At 44.7% G+C, this 18,264-nt stretch overlaps 3 protein-coding genes across 3 annotated transcripts in view; 2 read left to right on the top strand and 1 right to left on the bottom strand.

Annotated features, from left to right (window-relative positions):
• Positions 1-389: 389 nt before the first annotated feature.
• On the top strand, positions 390-2,874 carry LOC116373009 (thioredoxin domain-containing protein 11-like; the record flags this gene model as incomplete). Its single annotated transcript, XM_031821635.1, has 2 exons — positions 390-481; positions 755-2,874. Coding segments are annotated over 2 exons (870 nt in total), but the record flags the coding sequence as incomplete, so codon positions are not given.
• A 5,588-nt stretch (positions 2,875-8,462) lies between these two features.
• Positions 8,463-15,151, top strand: LOC109881943 (lipopolysaccharide-induced tumor necrosis factor-alpha factor homolog). The gene is made up of 4 exons (XM_031821634.1): positions 8,463-8,566; positions 8,793-8,822; positions 9,196-9,328; positions 14,227-15,151. Exons 2-4 carry the CDS (start codon positions 8,798-8,800, stop codon positions 14,333-14,335), a joined length of 267 nt encoding a protein of 88 aa, XP_031677494.1. The 5' UTR covers positions 8,463-8,566; positions 8,793-8,797; the 3' UTR covers positions 14,336-15,151.
• Positions 15,152-15,284: 133 nt separating this feature from the next.
• LOC109881950 (mesothelin-like protein) overlaps positions 15,285-18,264 on the bottom strand; it is a 29,504-nt gene continuing 26,524 nt past the window's right edge. Inside the window, exons 17-19 of the mRNA XM_031821633.1 lie at positions 17,319-17,413; positions 16,929-17,193; positions 15,285-16,793 (exon numbers count right to left, since the gene is read on the bottom strand). Coding sequence (XP_031677493.1) covers positions 16,705-16,793; positions 16,929-17,193; positions 17,319-17,413 — 449 coding nt within the window. The 3' untranslated portion in view covers positions 15,285-16,704. The remainder of the gene's footprint in view (positions 16,794-16,928; positions 17,194-17,318; positions 17,414-18,264) is intronic.

The raw sequence follows: 18,264 nt of genomic DNA, 5'->3' as shown, positions 1-18,264 counted from the left end.
TGATGCTCTCTGCGCTTTTAACGGACCTCTGAGACTATCACAGTGCAGGTGCATTATATGGAGACTTGATTACACACAGGTGGATTGTATTATCATCATTAGTCATTTTGGTCAACATTGGATCATTCAGAGATCCTCACTGAACTTCTGGAGAGAGTTGCTGCACTGAAAGTAAAGGGGCAGAATAATTTTGCACGCCCAATTTTTCAGTTTTTGATTTTTAAAAAAAGTTTCACTTCATGACTGTGTCCCACTTGTTGTTGATTCTTCACAAAAAAATACAGTTTTATATCTTTATGTTTGAAGCCTGAAATGTGGCAAAAGGTCGCAAAGTTCAAGGGGGCCGAAATACTTTCGCAAGGCACTGTACCTGTCCTCCTCTTCCTCAGACACAGGTTAGACAGAACACATACCTGTCCTCCTCTTCCTCAGACACAGGTAAGACCGAACACATACCTGTCCTCCTCTTCCCCAGACACAGGTAAGACAGAACACATACCTGTCCTCCTCTTCCTCAGACACAGGTAAGACAGAAAACACACCCTGTATGTACATGACCTGCTTAGACTGTTGTTGAATACACTGTTCTCTGTGTACTTAACAAGACCTGTTGTTGAATACACTGTTCTCTGTGTACGAAACAAAACCTGTTGTCTATGATTCACTAATATGAAAGATTTCCCACAGCCTCTCATGCCTCATTTAGTTAGACTAACTAATCTAATGTTACTTCCTGACTCTCTTCGTCTCTTAGGAAACACCTGTCCGTCAAGTTCCCGGAGGACACGCCCATCACTCTCCCCACCCTATTACGCTTCATCCTGAAGCACTCCGACTCCGCCCACCAGCCAATGAAAGCAGACGGATCCGACCCTCACCCTCACATTCTCCTCAAGGCGGAGTTCCGCGCTCTACAAGGAGAAGTCCAGACATTACATCGTGCACGCCAGCGCCTCTCCAACCAACTGGCCCAGCTGTGGCGAGACAACCGGCGGTTATCCTTCCACGCCGTGGCCCTGGAGACCCACAATGCACTGCTGCAGTCCCAGAATGGCGAGCTGCAGCGCGAGAGGCTGAGCCTAGTGGAGCAGCACAAGGAGAAGAGTCGTCAGTTAGGGGAGGCGGTCAGGAGACTACAGGAACTAGCGGACGCATCAGAGAACCTTCTCACTGAGAATACGCTGCTGAGGGTTTTACTGGGAGCTCTGAGAGCCAGGGAGACAGAGAGAGGGGAGGAGGAAGAGACGGGGGAGGAGAGAGGGGAGGAGGAAGAGACTGGGGAGGAGACAGGGAGGAGGATGAGGAGACAGAGGAGGAGAGGAGTTATATGGCCTCTTGACGGGGGAGGAGAATACCCTGCTGAGGGTTTTACTGGGAGCCCTGAGAGCCAGGGAGACAGGGGAGGAGGAGGAGACAGTGGAGAAGGAGGAGGAGGAGACAGGGGAGGAGGAGGAGACATGGGAGGAGGAGGAGACAGGGGAGGAGGAGGAGTTATATGGCCTCTTGATGAAGGGGCATGTCATGCCAAGTAATGCTGGTAGAACGGAAACCGCTGATGAATCACAGCCTCTTGACACCTCCCCCTAGAAGAAAGAGGAGGTACTATGGGGGGCCCTGACAGATGGCGGGAGTAGAGGAGGAGCGAGACCAGAGGAACCACAGCTTCATAATGCTCTCCTAGTGGAAGGAGGGAACACGACATGGACACAGCAGCTTTATAATGCTCTCCTAGTGGAAGGAGGGAACACGACATGGACACAGCAGCTTTATAATGCTCTCCTAGTGGAAGGAGAGAACATGACATGGACACAGCAGCTTTATAATGCTCTCCTAGTGGAAGGAGAGAACATGACATGGACACAGCAGCTTTATAATGCTCTCCTAGTGGAAGGAGAGAACATGACATAGACACAGCAGCTTCATAATGCTCTCCTAGTGGAAGGAGAGAACATGACATGGACACAGCAGCTTTATAATGCTCTCCTAGTGGAAGGAGAGAACACGACATGGACACAGCAGCTTTATAATGCTCTCCTAGTGGAAGGAGGGAACACGACATGGACACAGCAGCTTCATAATGCTCTCCTAGTGGAAGGAGGGAACACGACATGGACACAGCAGCTTCATAATGCTCTCCTAGTGGAAGGAGGGAACACGACATAGACACAGCAGCTTCATAATGCTCTCCTAGTGGAAGGAGGGAACACGACATGGACACAGCAGCTTTAGAACCATGTAGCGTAGGATGTCCTCTGGGACCAGAGAGAGACGAGGAAAGAAAGGAGATGATACTACAGAGAATGCAGAGTGTTGTTGATGACGTCTCTAAGCTTCGGACTTTAGAATGTGTGTAACACTCTAGAATGTCCAGTCATAATGCCAACTCTAGAATCCATAAGGGCTAGTGGTCCGGGAGAAGGTTCTACCCAGTGAGGTCAGAGAGGAGCGACCAGCCTCGTCACAGAGAGACACAAATACAAGTCAAATGGGCAAGTGACATGGAACGACAAGAAATGGAATAAGCCCAATGGGCCGATGAACACTAGAAATACGTCTCAAATGGCACCCTATTCTCGATGCAGTGCTAGTCTAGCTAATAGGGTACCATTTGGGACATATACCCTAGGTGAGTTTAGTAGTGAGAAGCTGTCTTCTGAAGCCAGTTTTTTTTTTTTTTTTTTCCAAGGAGCACCAAGTGATTTCTCCAGAGAGAATGTGCATTTTGTTTGTTTCTTTTTGTTAAATTAATCTATTTTTACAAGAATCGCTAAAAATGTCTTTCTATGTTAATTCAGGAAAAGAGAAGATGCAGCTGTTTTACATGTCAAATATTGAACAGATTTTTACTGATTAAAAATGTTTTAATTTAATCAACCGTGTTGTGTATTACTCGTTTTCTTCAGACTCGCTCACCGTTAGAATCGAGATGCATTGTCATTCACCTGACGGCCAATAGGATTGCTGGTTGCACCTTGACAGCCAATAGGATTGCTGGTTGCACCTTGACAGCCAATAGGATTGCTGGTTGCACCTCGACAACCAATAGGATTGCTGGTTGCACCTCGACAGCCAATAGGATTGCTGGTTGCACCTCGACAGCCAATAGGATTGCTGGTTGCACCTCGACAGCCAATAGGATTGCTGGTTGCACCTCGACAGCCAATAGGATTGCTGGTTGCACCTCGACAGCCTATAGGATTGCCGGTTGCACCTCGACAGCCAATAGGATTGCCGGTTGCACCTCGACAGCCAATAGGATTGCCGGTTGCACCTCGACAGCCAATAGGATTGCCGGTTGCACCTCGACAGGCAATAGGATTGCCGGTTGCACCTCGACAGCCAATAGGATTGCCGGTTGCACCTCGACAGCCAATAGGATTGCTGGTTGCACCTCGCCAGCCAATGGGATTGCTGGTTGCACCTCGACAGCCAATGGGATTGCTGGTTGCATCTCGTCTGACGTTGGTTCAGCCCCTCCTACTTCGCTCCAACCTTCAGTATGTCAGTTATTTTCCTGCATATTGTCTGCTTAAAGAATCCCTTGTATCTGAGTAGAAACTTGTCAATATGGACAGTAGAGGGCCCCACATGTCTGTGAAACCAGTTTACCAGTGATATACTATACATACATACATACAATCACCTTGTCAATATGGACAGTAGAGGGCCCCACATGTCTGTGAAATCAGTTTGCCAGTATTACACTATACATACATACATACATACATACATACATACATACATACATACATACATACATACAATCATTGGCGCAGAAAATATGCTGAGGAAGGATAATGTTTCATTAGATGATTGGGCACATGACTTCCTCAGGGTGGATAATGTTTCATTAGATGATTGGGTACATGACTTCCTGAGAGGTGGCTGGATTCTCATGACCTGGCGTGTCTCTGTGTGTGTGTTGGGTGGGTGTGTGTTGGGTGGGTGGGTCTGAACGCTATCAGCGTAACCTGGTTCTGCACCCTGAGAACACGTGCTGCTCATTTCAGCCCAGAGAAGGTTTCACTTCTTCAGTTCAAACACTTCTAAACATCCCAACGGTTCGCTGTACCTGCTCCCCTTCAGTCCGTTAGCTCTTCTCTCTCGTCATCTGTAACACTGAGATAAACATCCCAACAGTTCGCTGTGCCTGCTCCTCCTTTTCAGTCCGTTAGCTCTTCTCTCGTCATCTGTAACACTGAGATAAACATCCCAACAGTTCGCTGTACCTGCTCCTCCTTTTCAGTCCGTTAGCTCTTCTCTCGTCATCTGTAACACTGAGATAAACATCCCAACAGTTCGCTGTACCTGCTCCTCCTTTTCAGTCCGTTAGCTCTTCTCTCGTCATCTGTAACACTGAGATAAACATCCCAACAGTTCGCTGTACCTGCTCCCCTTCAGTCCGTTAGCCCTTCTCTCTCGTCATCTGTAACACTGAGATAAACATCCCAACAGTTCGCTGTACCTGCTCCTCTTCTTCAGTCCGTTAGCTCTTCTCTCGTCATCTGTAACACTGAGATAAACATCCCAACTGTTCGCTGTACCTGCTCCCCTTCAGTCCGTTAGCTCTTCTCTCTCGTCATCTGTAACACTGAGATAAACATCCCAACAGTTCGCTGTACCTGCTCCCCTTCAGTCCGTTAGCTCTTCTCTCTCGTCATCTGTAACACTGAGATAAACATCCCAATGGTTCACTGTACCTGCTCCCCTTCAGTCCGTTAGCTCTTCTCTCGTCATCTGTAACACTGAGATAAACATCCCAACAGTTCGCTGTACCTGCTCCCCTTCAGTCCGTTAGCTCTTCTCTCTCGTCATCTGTAACACTGAGATAAACATCCCAACAGTTCGCTGTACCTGCTCCCCTTCAGTCCGTTAGCTCTTCTCTCTCGTCATCTGTAACACTGAGATAAACATCCCAACAGTTCGCTGTACCTGCTCCCCTTCAGTCCGTTAGCTCTTCTCTCGTCATCTGTAACACTGAGATAAACATCCCAACAGTTCGCTGTACCTGCTCCCCTTCAGTCCGTTAGCTCTTCTCTCTCGTCATCTGTAACACTGAGATAAACATCCCAACAGTTCGCTGTACCTGCTCCTCTTCTTCAGTCCGTTAGCTCTTCTCTCGTCATCTGTAACACTGAGATAAACATCCCAACTGTTCGCTGTACCTGCTCCCCTTCAGTCCGTTAGCTCTTCTCTCTCGTCATCTGTAACACTGAGAAACATCCCAACAGTTCGCTGTACCTGCTCCTCTTCAGTCCGTTAGCTCTTCTCTCGTCATCTGTAACACTGAGATAAACATCCCAACAGTTCGCTGTACCTGTTCCCCTTCAGTCCGTTAGCTCTTCTCTCTCGTCATCTGTAACACTGAGATAAACATCCCAACAGTTCGCTGTACCTGCTCCCCTTCAGTCCGTTAGCTCTTCTCTCTCGTCATCTGTAACACTGAGATAAACATCCCAATGGTTCACTGTACCTGCTCCCCTTCAGTCCGTTAGCTCTTCTCTCGTCATCTGTAACACTGAGATAAACATCCCAACAGTTCGCTGTACCTGCTCCCCTTCAGCCCTTTAGCTCTTCTCTCTCGTCATCTGTAACACTGAGATAAACATCCCAACAGTTCGCTGTACCTGCTCCTCTTCTTCAGTCCATTAGCTCTTCTCTCGTCATCTGTAACACTGAGATAAACATCCCAACTGTTCGCTGTACCTGCTCCCCTTCAGTCCGTTAGCTCTTCTCTCTCGTCATCTGTAACACTGAGATAAACATCCCAACAGTTCGCTGTACCTGCTCCTCTTCTTCAGTCCGTTAGCTCTTCTCTCGTCATCTCTAACACTGAGATAAACATCCCAACTGTTCGCTGTACCTGCTCCCCTTCAGTCCGTTAGCTCTTCTCTCTCGTCATCTGTAACACTGAGATAAACATCCCAATGGTTCACTGTACCTGCTCCTCTTCAGTCCGTTAGCTCTTCTCTCTCGTCATCTGTAACACTGAGATAAACATCCCAACAGTTCGCTGTACCTGCTCCCCTTCAGTCCGTTAGCTCTTCTCTCTCGTCATCTGTAACACTGAGATAAACATCCCAATGGTTCACTGTACCTGCTCCTCTTCAGTCCATTAGCTCTTCTCTCTCGTCATCTGTAACACTGAGATAAACATCCCAATGGTTCACTGTACCTGCTCCCCTTCAGTCCGTTAGCTCTTCTCTCGTCATCTGTAACACTGAGATAAACATCCCAACAGTTCGCTGTACCTGCTCCTCCTTTTCAGTCCGTTGTTCAATCAAAGTGTAAAAACCCTACAAGATGATGAAAAGGCTGCTGATTGTCCCCTTCAACTCCATCCATACTGAAGCAGTAACTATGCCAACGATGTATGGACTCACTGTATGGGCTGATCCACACATACCTGGCTGATTGGGAGGTGTGGTGGAAGGGACAGACATACCTGGCTGATTGGGAGGTGTGATGGATGGGACAGACATACCTGGCTGATTGTGAGGTGTGGTGGTTCTCAGGTGGTTGATGGAACAGACATACCTGGCTGATTGTGAGGGGAGATGGTTCTCAGGTGATTGATGGGACAGATATACCTGGCTGATTGCGTCTGAAATGGAATCCTAAGGGCTCTGGTCTAAAGTAGTGGACTATAGAGGGAATAGGGTGCCATGAGGCTCTGGTCTAAAGTAGTGGACTATAGAGGGAATAGGGTGCCATGAGGCTCTGGTCTAAAGTAGTGGACTATAGAGGGAATAGGGTGCCATAAGGCTCTGGTCTAAAGTAGTGGACTATAGAGGGAATAGGGTGCCATAAGGCTCTGGTCTAAAGTAGTGGACTATAGAGGGAATAGGGTGCCATGAGGCTCTGGTCTAAAGTAGTGGACTATAGAGGGAATAGGGTGCCATAAGGCTCTGGTCTAAAGTAGTGGACTATAGAGGGAATAGGGTGCCATAAGGCTCTGGTCTAAAGTAATGGACTATAGAGGGAATAGGGTGCCATAAGGCTCTGGTCTAAAGTAGTGGACTATAGAGGGAATAGGGTGCTATAAGGCTCTGGTCTAAAGTAGTGGACTATAGAGGGAATAGGGTTCCATGAGGCTCTGGTCTAAAGTAGTGGACTATAGAGGGAATAGGGTGCCATAAGGCTCTGGTCTAAAGTAGTGGACTATAGAGGGAATAGGGTGCCATGAGGCTCTGGTCTAAAGTAGTGGACTATAGAGGGAATAGGGTGCTATTTTAGATCAAATCTAATGTTATTTGTCACATGCTTCTTAAACAGGTGTAGAGTAACAGTGAAATGTTTACAGGCCCGTCCCAACAATGCAGAGAGAAATACTAGAAGAATACTATCACTAATAATATGAAACATGATGAGTAACGATAACTTGGCTCTACACACAATGAGGATCGATAACTTGGCTCTATACACAATGAGGATCGATATCTTGGCTCTATACACACTGAGTAATGATAACTTGGCTCTATACACAATGAGTAATGATAACTTGGCTCTATACACCATGAGGAACGATAACTTGGCTCTATACACACTGAGTAATGATAACTTGGCTCTATACACAATGAGTAATGATAACTTGGCTCTATACACCATGAGGAACGATAACTTGGCTCTATACACACTGAGTAATGATAACTTGGCTCTACACACACTGAGTAATGATAACTTGGCTCTACACACACTGAGTAATGATAACTTGGCTCTATACGCACTGAGTAACGATAACTTGGCTCTACACACACTGAGTAATGATAACTTGGCTCAATACGCAATGAGTAACGATAACTTGGCTCTATACACAATGAGTAACCATAACTTGGCTCTATACACAATGAGTAACCATAACTTGGCTCTATACACAATGAGTAACGATAACCTGGCTCTATACACAATGAGGAATGATAACATGGCTCTATACACAATGAGGAATGATAACTTGGCTCTATACACAATGAGTAACCAAAACTTGGCTCTATACACACTGAGGAACGATAACTTGGCTCTATACACAATGAGGAACGATAACTTGGCTCTATACACAATGAGTAACGATAACTTGAATAGCAGTATAGGTAGGAGACAGGGGCAGGGTACAGTAGATAACAGGATAGGCTGTTTGGGAGACAGGACAGTAGATAACAGGATAGGCTGTTTGGTAGGAGACAGGACAGTAGATAGCAGGATAGGCTGTTTGGTAGGAGACAGGACAGTAGATAGCAGTATAGGATGTTTGGTAGGAGACAGGGTACAGTAGATAACAGTATAGGCTGTTTGGTAGGAGACAGGACAGTAGATAGCAGGATAGGCTGTTTGGTAGGAGACAGGACAGTAGATAGCAGTATAGGATGTTTGGTAGGAGACAGGGTACAGTAGATAACAGTATAGGCTGTTTGGTAGGAGACAGGACAGTAGATAACAGGATAGGCTGTTTGGTAGGATGGGCGGGTCCGGCTACTGACTCTGTTCACCCTCCTGTGTTACTGAGTAGTAGAACAGTAACAGACTCCTTTTGGACCAGCAGATCGGTAAGACTCTCCCTTACAGCAGATCGGTAAGTACTTGTAAGAGATTATGTGTCTGTTATTGGAAAAGTAATGATGAAAAATGTAATCTTAATTTAATTTAAACTTTTATTAGTAGTTTGAATGTTTGAATGTTTTCTCTATCAGCATTTGTTGAGTTTTCCATTAGTATATTGTACGTCTTGCTGTGTGTTCTCTGTTAGTACTATATATATATAGTAGTATATAGTGTTACTCAACTCTCTTTCCTCTCAGGGAGGATGGCCAACGTCCAGGTGCCTGTTGGTATGTCCTACTGTACTTTGGGTTGAGTGGAAACTCTTGTTAACTATAAAGGAAGTTAAATAGCCGTGTGTTTTCAGTGGACAGATGGATGAATGAAGTCATGCTATAAAGGAAGTTAAACAGCCGTGTGTTTTCAGTGGACAGATGGATGAATGAAGCCATGCTATAAAGGAAGTTAAACAGCCATGTGTTTTCAGTGGACAGACAAGTTGGAAGAAAGTAAATAATGAATGGATGGATGAATGAATGAATTTAATGGATGAATTGATAAATGAATGAAGCCATGCTTTGAGGTACTGTAGGAATGAATGAATTAACATATTAATGCATTAGAGAATGAACTAATACTCCCCCCCCTCTCCCCCTCCTCCAGTGGCCATCGGTGCGTTTGGGGACAGTCCTGTCCAGATGACCTGTCCTACCTGTCACCAGACCGTGGTCACTAAGGTTGACTTCTCCTCTGGTGTCCTCACCTACCTCTTCTGTGGAGGACTCTTCTTCTGTGGGTATGTACAAGAGTGTGTGTGTGGTGTGTGTGTGTGTGTAGTGTGTATGTAGTGTGTGTGTGTGTGTGTGTGTGTGTGTAGTGTGTATGTAGTGTGTGTGTGTGTGCATGTAGTGTGTGTGCATGTAGTGTGTGTGCATGTAGTGTGTGTGTGTGTGTGTGTGTGTGTGTGTGTGTGTGTAGTGTGTGTGTAGTGTGTGTGTAGTGTGTGTGTGTGTAGTGTGTATGTAGTGTGTGTGTGCATGTGGTGTGTGTGTAGTGTGTGTGTAGTGTGTGTGTGTAGTGTGTGTGTGTGTGTGTAGTGTGTGTGCATGTGGTGTGTGTGTAGTGTGTGTGTGTAGTGTGTGGGGTGAAAGCCAATCCTACTGTTTGTCAGTGGGTTCAGGTCAGGCACCACAGGCATCAATCTAGCAATTTTGCAATCCATTAATATTAGTAATTTTCACAAAATAAACAAACAAATGTCAAACTTGATGAAAATGTATGTATTTGTTTTTGTTTATCATACTACCGTCATTAAAAAAAAAATCTATGAATTAATCAGTTTCAAAGCTCACTACATTAAATTACACATCATTGAATAAAAGCCCATTTCATAAGGAATGTTACAAACTGGACTATATTTCGTAACTTACTTAGATGAGGTTGTGATTGGGTGTAAATTAGGCTTTGGTGGTCTAAATGGTGGTCTAAATGGTGGTCTAAATGGTGGTCTAAATGGTGGTCTAAATGGTGGTCTATTTGGTGGTCTATTTGGTCGTCTAAATGGTGGTCTAAATGGTGGTCTATTTGGTCGTCTAAATGTTGGTCTAAATGGTGGTCTATTTGGTCGTCTATTTGGTCGTCTATTTGGTCGTCTATTTGGTCGTCTATTTGGTCGTCTATTTGGTCGTCTAAATGGTGGTCTAAATGGTGGTCTAAATGGTGGTCTAAATGGTGGTCTATTTGGTGGTCTATTTGGTCATCTATTTGGTGGTCTAAATGGTGGTCTAAATGGTGGTCTATTTGGTGGTCTATTTGGTGGTCTATTTGGTGGTCTATTTGGTGGTCTATTTGGTCGTCTAAATGGTGGTCTAAATGGTGGTCTAAATGGTGGTCTAAATGGTGGTCTATTTGGTGGTCTATTTGGTGGTCTATTTGGTGGTCTATTTGGTCGTCTATTTGGTCGTCTATTTGGTCGTCTATTTGGTCGTCTATTTGGTCGTCTAAATGGTGGTCTACTTGGTTGTCTAAATGGTGGTCTAAATGGTGGTCTAAATGGTGGTCTAAATGGTGGTCTAAATGGTGGTCTACTTGGTTGTCTAAATGGTGGTCTACTTGGTTGTCTAAATGGTGGTCTAAAGGGTGGTCTATTTGGTCGTCTATTTGGTCGTCTATTTGGTCGTCTATTTGGTCGTCTATTTGGTCGTCTAAATGGTCGTCTAATTGGTGGTCTAAATGGTGGTCTACTTGGTTGTCTAAATGGTGTTCTAAATGGTGGTCTACTTGGTTGTCTAAATGGTGGTCTACTTGGTTGTCTAAATGGTGGTCTAAATGGTGGTCTAAATGGTGGTCTAATTGGTCGTCTTCAGTGTATTTGCCATTTCCTGGAAGTCAGACTCTTTCCCCACAAACCAAGCTAATTTCTCTCAGCTTCAGAGTCCTCTTCGTTCACCACATGTTGTGAGGTTATGCTTCGATGTTTTCTCCAGACTTGGCCCAGAGGGAATTGTTGATATGTTGGTCAATTGTTTATTCTATATAACATTTTCTTTTGGGACCTACGACTTTGGTACTTCACAGATAGACAGAATAAGTATTTACCCACAATTCCAGTGTTTAATTGCCATATTGTAATTACTTCACCCTCATGGCCTATTTTTTGACTTAACTCCCTTATCTTACCTTTTTATTTATTTATTATTATTATTTTATTTCACCTTTATTTAACCAGGTAGGCTAGTTGAGAACACCTTTATTTAACCAGGTAGGCTAGTTGAGAACACCTTTATTTAACCAGGTAGGCTAGTTGAGAACACCTTTATTTAACCAGGTAGGCTAGTTGAGAACACCTTTATTTAACCAGGTAGGCTAGTTGAGAACACCTTTATTTAACCAGGTAGGCTAGTTGAGAACACCTTTATTTAACCAGGTAGGCTAGTTGAGAACACCTTTATTTAACCAGGTAGGCTAGTTGAGAACACCTTTATTTAACCAGGTAGGCTAGTTGAGAACACCTTTATTTAACCAGGTAGGCTAGTTGAGAACACCTTTATTTAACCAGGTAGGCTAGTTGAGAACACCTTTATTTAACCAGGTAGGCTAGTTGAGAACACCTTTATTTAACCAGGTAGGCTAGTTGAGAACACCTTTATTTAACCAGGTAGGCTAGTTGAGAACACCTTTATTTAACCAGGTAGGCTAGTTGAGAACACCTTTATTTAACCAGGTAGGCTAGTTGAGAACACCTTTATTTAACCAGGTAGGCTAGTTGAGAACACCTTTATTTAACCAGGTAGGCTAGTTGAGAACACCTTTATTTAACCAGGTAGGCTAGTTGAGAACACCTTTATTTAACCAGGTAGGCTAGTTGAGAACACCTTTATTTAACCAGGTAGGCTAGTTGAGAACACCTTTATTTAACCAGGTAGGCTAGTTGAGAACACCTTTATTTAACCAGGTAGGCTAGTTGAGAACACCTTTATTTAACCAGGTAGGCTAGTTGAGAACACCTTTATTTAACCAGGTAGGCTAGTTGAGAACACCTTTATTTAACCAGGTAGGCTAGTTGAGAACACCTTTATTTAACCAGGTAGGCTAGTTGAGAACACCTTTATTTAACCAGGTAGGCTAGTTGAGAACACCTTTATTTAACCAGGTAGGCTAGTTGAGAACACCTTTATTTAACCAGGTAGGCTAGTTGAGAACACCTTTATTTAACCAGGTAGGCTAGTTGAGAACACCTTTATTTAACCAGGTAGGCTAGTTGAGAACACCTTTATTTAACCAGGTAGGCTAGTTGAGAACACCTTTATTTAACCAGGTAGGCTAGTTGAGAACACCTTTATTTAACCAGGTAGGCTAGTTGAGAACACCTTTATTTAACCAGGTAGGCTAGTTGAGAACAAGTTCTCATTTGCAACTGCGACCTGGCCAAGATAAAGCATAGCAGTGTGAGCAGACAACAACACAGAGTTACACATGGAGTAAACAATTAACAAGTCAATAACAAGTCAACACAGTAGAAAACAAAGGGGGAGTCTATATACAATGTGTGCAAAAGGCATGAGGAGGTAGGCAAATAATTACAATTTTGCAGATTAACACTGGAGTGATGAATCAGATGGTCATGTACAGGTAGAGATATTGGTGTGCAAAAGAGCAGAAAAGTAAATAAATAAAAACAGTATGGGGATGAGGTAGGTGAAAAAGGGTGGGCTATTTACCAATAGACTATGTACAGCTGCAGCGATCGGTTAGCTGCTCAGATAGCTGATGTTTGAAGTTGGTGAGGGAGATAAAAGTCTCCAACTTCAGCGATTTTTGCAATTCGTTCCAGTCAGCAGAGTACTGGAACGAAAGGCGGCCAAATGAGGTGTTGGCTTTAGGGATGATCAGTGAGATACACCTGCTGGAGCGCGTGCTACGGATGGGTGTTGCCATCGTGACCAGTGAGCTGAGATAAGGCGGAGCTTTACCTAGCATGGACTTGTAGATGACCTGGAGCCAGTGGGTCTGGTGACGAATATGTAGCGAGGGCCAGCCGACTAGAGCATACAAGTCGCAGTGGTGGGTGGTATAAGGTGCTTTAGTGACAAAACGGATGGCACTGTGATAAACTGCATCCAGTTTGCGTGTTGGAAGCCATTTTGTAGATGAGATCGCCGAAGTCAAGGATCGGTAGGATAGTCAGTTTTACTAGGGTAAGCTTGGCGGCGTGAGTGAAGGAGGCTTTGTTGCGGAATAGAAAGCCGACTCTTGATTTGATTTTCGATTGGAGATGTTTGATATGAGTCTGGAAGGAGAGTTTGCAGTCTAGCCAGACACCTAGGTACTTATAGACGTCCACATATTCTAGGTCGGAACCATCCAGGGTGGTGATGCTAGTCGGGCATGCGGGTGCAGGCAGCGACCGGTTGAAAAGCATGCATTTGGTTTTACTAGCGTTTAAGAGCAGTTGGAGGCCACGGAAGGAGTGCTGTAAGGAGTGCAGTGAGGCACTCACTGTATATAGACTTTAAAAAAAAATTTATTCTACTGTATTATTGACTGTATGTTTGTTTATTCCATGTGTAACTCTGTGTGTCGAATTGCTATGCTTTATCTTGGCCAGGTCGCAGTTGTAAATGAGAACTTGTTCTCCTACCTGGTTAGCCTACCAGGTTAGCCTACCAGGTTAGCCTACCTGGTTAGCCTACCAGGTTAGCCTACCTGGTTAGCCTACCTGGTTAGCCTACCTGGTTAGCCTACCTGGTTAGCCTACCTGGTGAGCCTACCTGGTTAGCCTACCTGGTGAGCCTACCTGGTGAGCCTACCTGGTGAGCCTACCTGGTGAGCCTACCTGGTTAGCCTACCTGGTTAATAAATAAAGGTGAAATAAAAATAAAATAAAAATCAGCTCTGGACAAGTCGGGGCCTGGAATGTTTTAACAAAATGAAACCAAAATATTTAAGCTGACTTCATTCAGGTTGAAATGCATTTGTGATAAATGGCACTGTGATAAACAGTGCCATTTACTATATTTAATGAGATATTTGAATGCAATATTTTGGAAAATATTTTTATACAAAATGCATTTAATTTGTGTCTACATTTAACTGGTAAAAGATGATTGTGATTATGTGATTGTGAAATAAAATCCCTTTTAGGCCTTAAGATGCATCTCCATACAATGTTTGACCGTTGTTGTTCCTCCTCAGGTTTGTTCTGGGTTGCTGTCTCATCCCGTTCTGTTTCGACAGGCTCAAAGACGCCAAGCACACGTGTCCCTCCTGCAAGACCCTCCTGGGGGTTTATAAGCGCTTATAAGCCCATAATAACCAGCAGGAGACTCTCGTGTCTTTTGGGAAGCTAGCTACAACATTGTGTCTTGTCTTCTGAGACAAGTTGCTCTTCCAACACAGTCTGTTGTTTCTCTCAGCTTCCACCCAGTAGTACTGCACAGCAGGCTACCACGTGATTGAAAGACCAATTAGTTTAACTCAATAGAACAATTTAACTGTCACAGAATGTTGTCATTGACAGTGTTCCGTTCCTTCCTGCCCTCTCCCTTGCTATCAGTTAACGGTTGCCTTGGCAACGGCAAAAATGTACGACTTAACTTAGATTTAACTCAATATAACAATTTAATTGTCAGTGACAGTGTTCCATCCCATCCCGCCCTGTCCCTTGCTATGCAGTTAACGGTTGCCTTGGCAACGGCAAAAATGTACGACTTAAATTGGATTTAACTCAATAGAACAATTTAACTGTCACAGAATGTTGTCATTGACAGTGTTCCGTCCCATCCCGCCCTGTCTCCTGCTATGCAGTTAACCGTTGCCTTGGCAACGGCAAAAATGTACGATTTCAATTAGATTTAACTCAATAGAACAATTGAATTGTCATTGACAGTGTTCCATCCCATCCCGCCCTGTCCCTTGCTATGCAGTTCACCGCTGCCTTGGCAACGGTAAAATATGAGTGCCATAGAAATAGACAATGTAGAATGTGAGTATTCATGGTTTGATGGTTGTTGTATGATCTGTAAGTTATATTACTATAATTGTCTCAATGCAGCACTGTGAGTCTTTCTGATTGAGTACTGTACTGGTTTGTTAGGAATAAACTGAGCCCTGAAAAATACAATCATTTCACAACCGCTAAAATATTTTGTTAATTTGTAGAAAAACATTTTTTATTAAATGATCAGCTGTTAGTTCATAGGCTGTTTATTTCTTTATAAATAAAATGTAAAAAATTGGGGGGGGGGGGGGGATTGTGTAATAATATACATTTTTATTAATTAAATCATACATTCAACATCTGCTATTTAGTATCATAAAAATGACAGCATTGAGAAGACAGACAACAGTTTGAGTTGACCTGAACACAAGCACAGTGACATTCTAATGACATCATCATTCTGCACTAGAGGAATTGGTTGTCATGACATTGGGTTTGGGCTCGGTGGATAAGTGTTGGAGATACTAACCCTGAGAAAAACAAAATGGCTGTCCCAGAAAGACGACATCACCAACACAAGACTTCTTTGTCATGTAATGAAATACCTTCATATTTTCACCCGAAGGCAAAGACAAAGGGCTCTATTCAATCCACATCGTGGAAGTCCAGCGTTCCAGCATCATTTAAAATTGAAAGACCATGTTCCCGTAGCGTAGACTGCATTCATGGTAAATGCTGCAGATCTTGGCTCAATAGGAAATGACCTTTCGGCTACACAGACTGAATAGAGCCCTACAAATGATTCTTTAAACAACGTTCCAGCCACCAAGACAGAAAATAGTACATTCCAACCACCAAGACAGAACAGACTTCATTCCAACCACCAAGACAGAACAGACTTCATTCCAACCACCAAGACAGAACAGACTTCATTCCAACCACCAAGACAGAACAGACTTCATTCCAACCACCAAGACAGAACAGACTTCATTCCAACCACCAAGACAGAACAGACTTCATTCCAACCACCAAGACAGAACAGACTTCATTCCAACCACCAAGACAGAACAGACTTCATTCCAACCACCAAGACAGAACAGACTTCATTCCAACCACCAAGACAGAACAGACTTCATTCCAACCACCAAGACAGAACAGACTTCATTCCAACCACCAAGACAGAACAGACTTCATTCCAACCACCAAGACAGAACAGACTTCATTCCAACCACCAAGACAGAACAGACTTCATTCCAACCACCAAGACAGAACAGACTTCATTCCAACCACCAAGACAGAACAGACTTCATTCCAACCACCAAGACAGAACAGACTTCATTCCAACCACCAAGACAGAACAGACTTCATTCCAACCACCAAGACAGAACAGACAACATTCCAACCACCAAGACAGAACAGACAACATTCCAACCACCAAGACAGAACAGACAACATTCCAACCACCAAGACAGAACAACATACAAAGTGAATACACTTAAATAAAATGCAGAACTTGTCAGAGCAGAAACATTGATGTGACTAAAGTGCTAGATTGTTTTATAGTCTTTTGATAGTATATCCTTGTATTCAGTGATATTTACAATATCTAAGGCACTACCTGACTCTAAATGTATACATTTTTGTTTCCTGTCTGAGCCAAATGCAACTTGATGCTATGGAGTCAGTTAACTCTCTCACTCTGAAATATAAAATCTCTGAAATCAGTGTTTAAATCAGTGTAGAATGTACAGGACAGCGACGGACAGAGTGGTGAGGAGAAGGTGTAGGCCGAACGTTGGTCTGTTGATCGCTCCGCCGCTCGCTACACAGAAACAAAACATACATTATAACTTCGTTCACTGAACCTCAAATCATAAATCTCTCTCTCGGAGCTCACAGAGAAATGAAAGAGAACCCACTGATCTTTCATAGATCAAAAGGAACGGTTATGTTTTACCTGTAGTAGTAGCAGCAGCTCCTCCAGCCACGGTGTTGACTGGCCCAGCTCCTCCAGTTACCCCTGCACTGGTAGGAAGTATGATGGTTCCCACGCCAACCGTGATGGGGTCAGCCTGGCCTCCCTTCAGACCCAGCCCCAGATAGTCCAGGTCTGCCTGGAAACGGGTGCTGATCCAGGTCCGGACCGCGCTCTGGTTCTCATAGCTCTTCAGCTCTGGCAGGTTAGAACCCAGCAGACCTTTGACCTGGCTCACACCCAGAGTCTGAAGGTGGAGGGGTTAGGGGGATAACGACAGACAGACAGACAGACAGGCAGACAGACAGACAGGTAAGTTGGTAGGTAGGTAGGTAGGTAGGTAGGTAGGTAGAAACGCACACACATACACACCTGTATAACAGTAGGGTCCAGGCTGATGAAAGTGTCCATGTCCATACTGATGTTAGAGGTGGACAGACGCTGGACGTAGGCTGAGTCAGCACCACCTAGTGGACAGACAGAGAGTAGGCTGAGTCAGCACCACCTAGTGGACAGACAGAGAGTAGGCTGAGCCAGCACCCCCTAGTGGTCAGACAGAGTAGGCTGAGTCAGCACCACCTAGTGGACAGACAGAGAGTAGGCTGAGCCAGCACCCCCTAGTGGTCAGACAGAGTAGGCTGAGTCAGCACAACCTAGTGGACAGACAGAGTAGGCTGAGTCAGCACCCCCTAGTGGTCAGACAGAGTAGGCTGAGTCAGCACCACCTAGTGGACAGACAGAGAGTAGGCTGAGTCAGCACACCTAGTGGTCAGACAGAGTAGGCTGAGTCAGCACCACCTAGTGGTCAGACAGAGTAGGCTGAGTCAGCACAACCTAGTGGACAGACAGAGTAGGCTGAGTCAGCACCCCCTAGTGGTCAGACAGAGTAGGCTGAGTCAGCACCACCTAGTGGACAGACAGAGAGTAGGCTGAGTCAGCACCACCTAGTGGTCAGACAGAGTAGGCTGAGTCAGCACCACCTAGTGGTCAGACAGAGAGTAGAATGAGTAAGCACCACCTAGTGGTCAGACAGAGTAGACTGTCAGCACCACCTAGTGGTCAGACAGAGTAGGCTGAGTCAGCACCACCTAGTGGTCAGACAGAGAGTAGAATGAGTAAGCACCACCTAGTGGTCAGACAGAGTAGGCTGAGTCAGCACCCCCTAGTGGTCAGACAGAGTAGGCTGAGTCAGCACCACCTAGTGGACAGACAGAGAGTAGGCTGAGTCAGCACCACCTAGTGGTCAGACAGAGTAGGCTGAGTCAGCACCACCTAGTGGTCAGACAGAGAGTAGAATGAGTAAGCACCACCTAGTGGT

This window comes from Oncorhynchus kisutch, unplaced genomic scaffold (genome assembly GCF_002021735.2).
Source record: "Oncorhynchus kisutch isolate 150728-3 unplaced genomic scaffold, Okis_V2 scaffold4003, whole genome shotgun sequence".
Taxonomy (NCBI): domain Eukaryota; kingdom Metazoa; phylum Chordata; class Actinopteri; order Salmoniformes; family Salmonidae; genus Oncorhynchus; species Oncorhynchus kisutch.
Note: the sequence above shows the minus strand (reverse complement) of the source record. Positions and strands in the feature narration are given on the sequence as shown.

What these genes read in the sequence shown, in the direction of transcription:
- LOC109881943 (XM_031821634.1), top strand. Translation starts at nt 8,798, where the DNA reads ATGGCCAACGTCCAGGTGCCTGTTG. An exon ending in CAACGTCCAGGTGCCTGTTG is followed by an intron (nt 8,823 to 9,195) that starts GTATGTCCTACT and finishes CCCCTCCTCCAG; the next exon opens with TGGCCATCGGTGCGTTTGGG. An exon ending in GGAGGACTCTTCTTCTGTGG is followed by an intron (nt 9,329 to 14,226) that starts GTATGTACAAGA and finishes GTTCCTCCTCAG; the next exon opens with GTTTGTTCTGGGTTGCTGTC.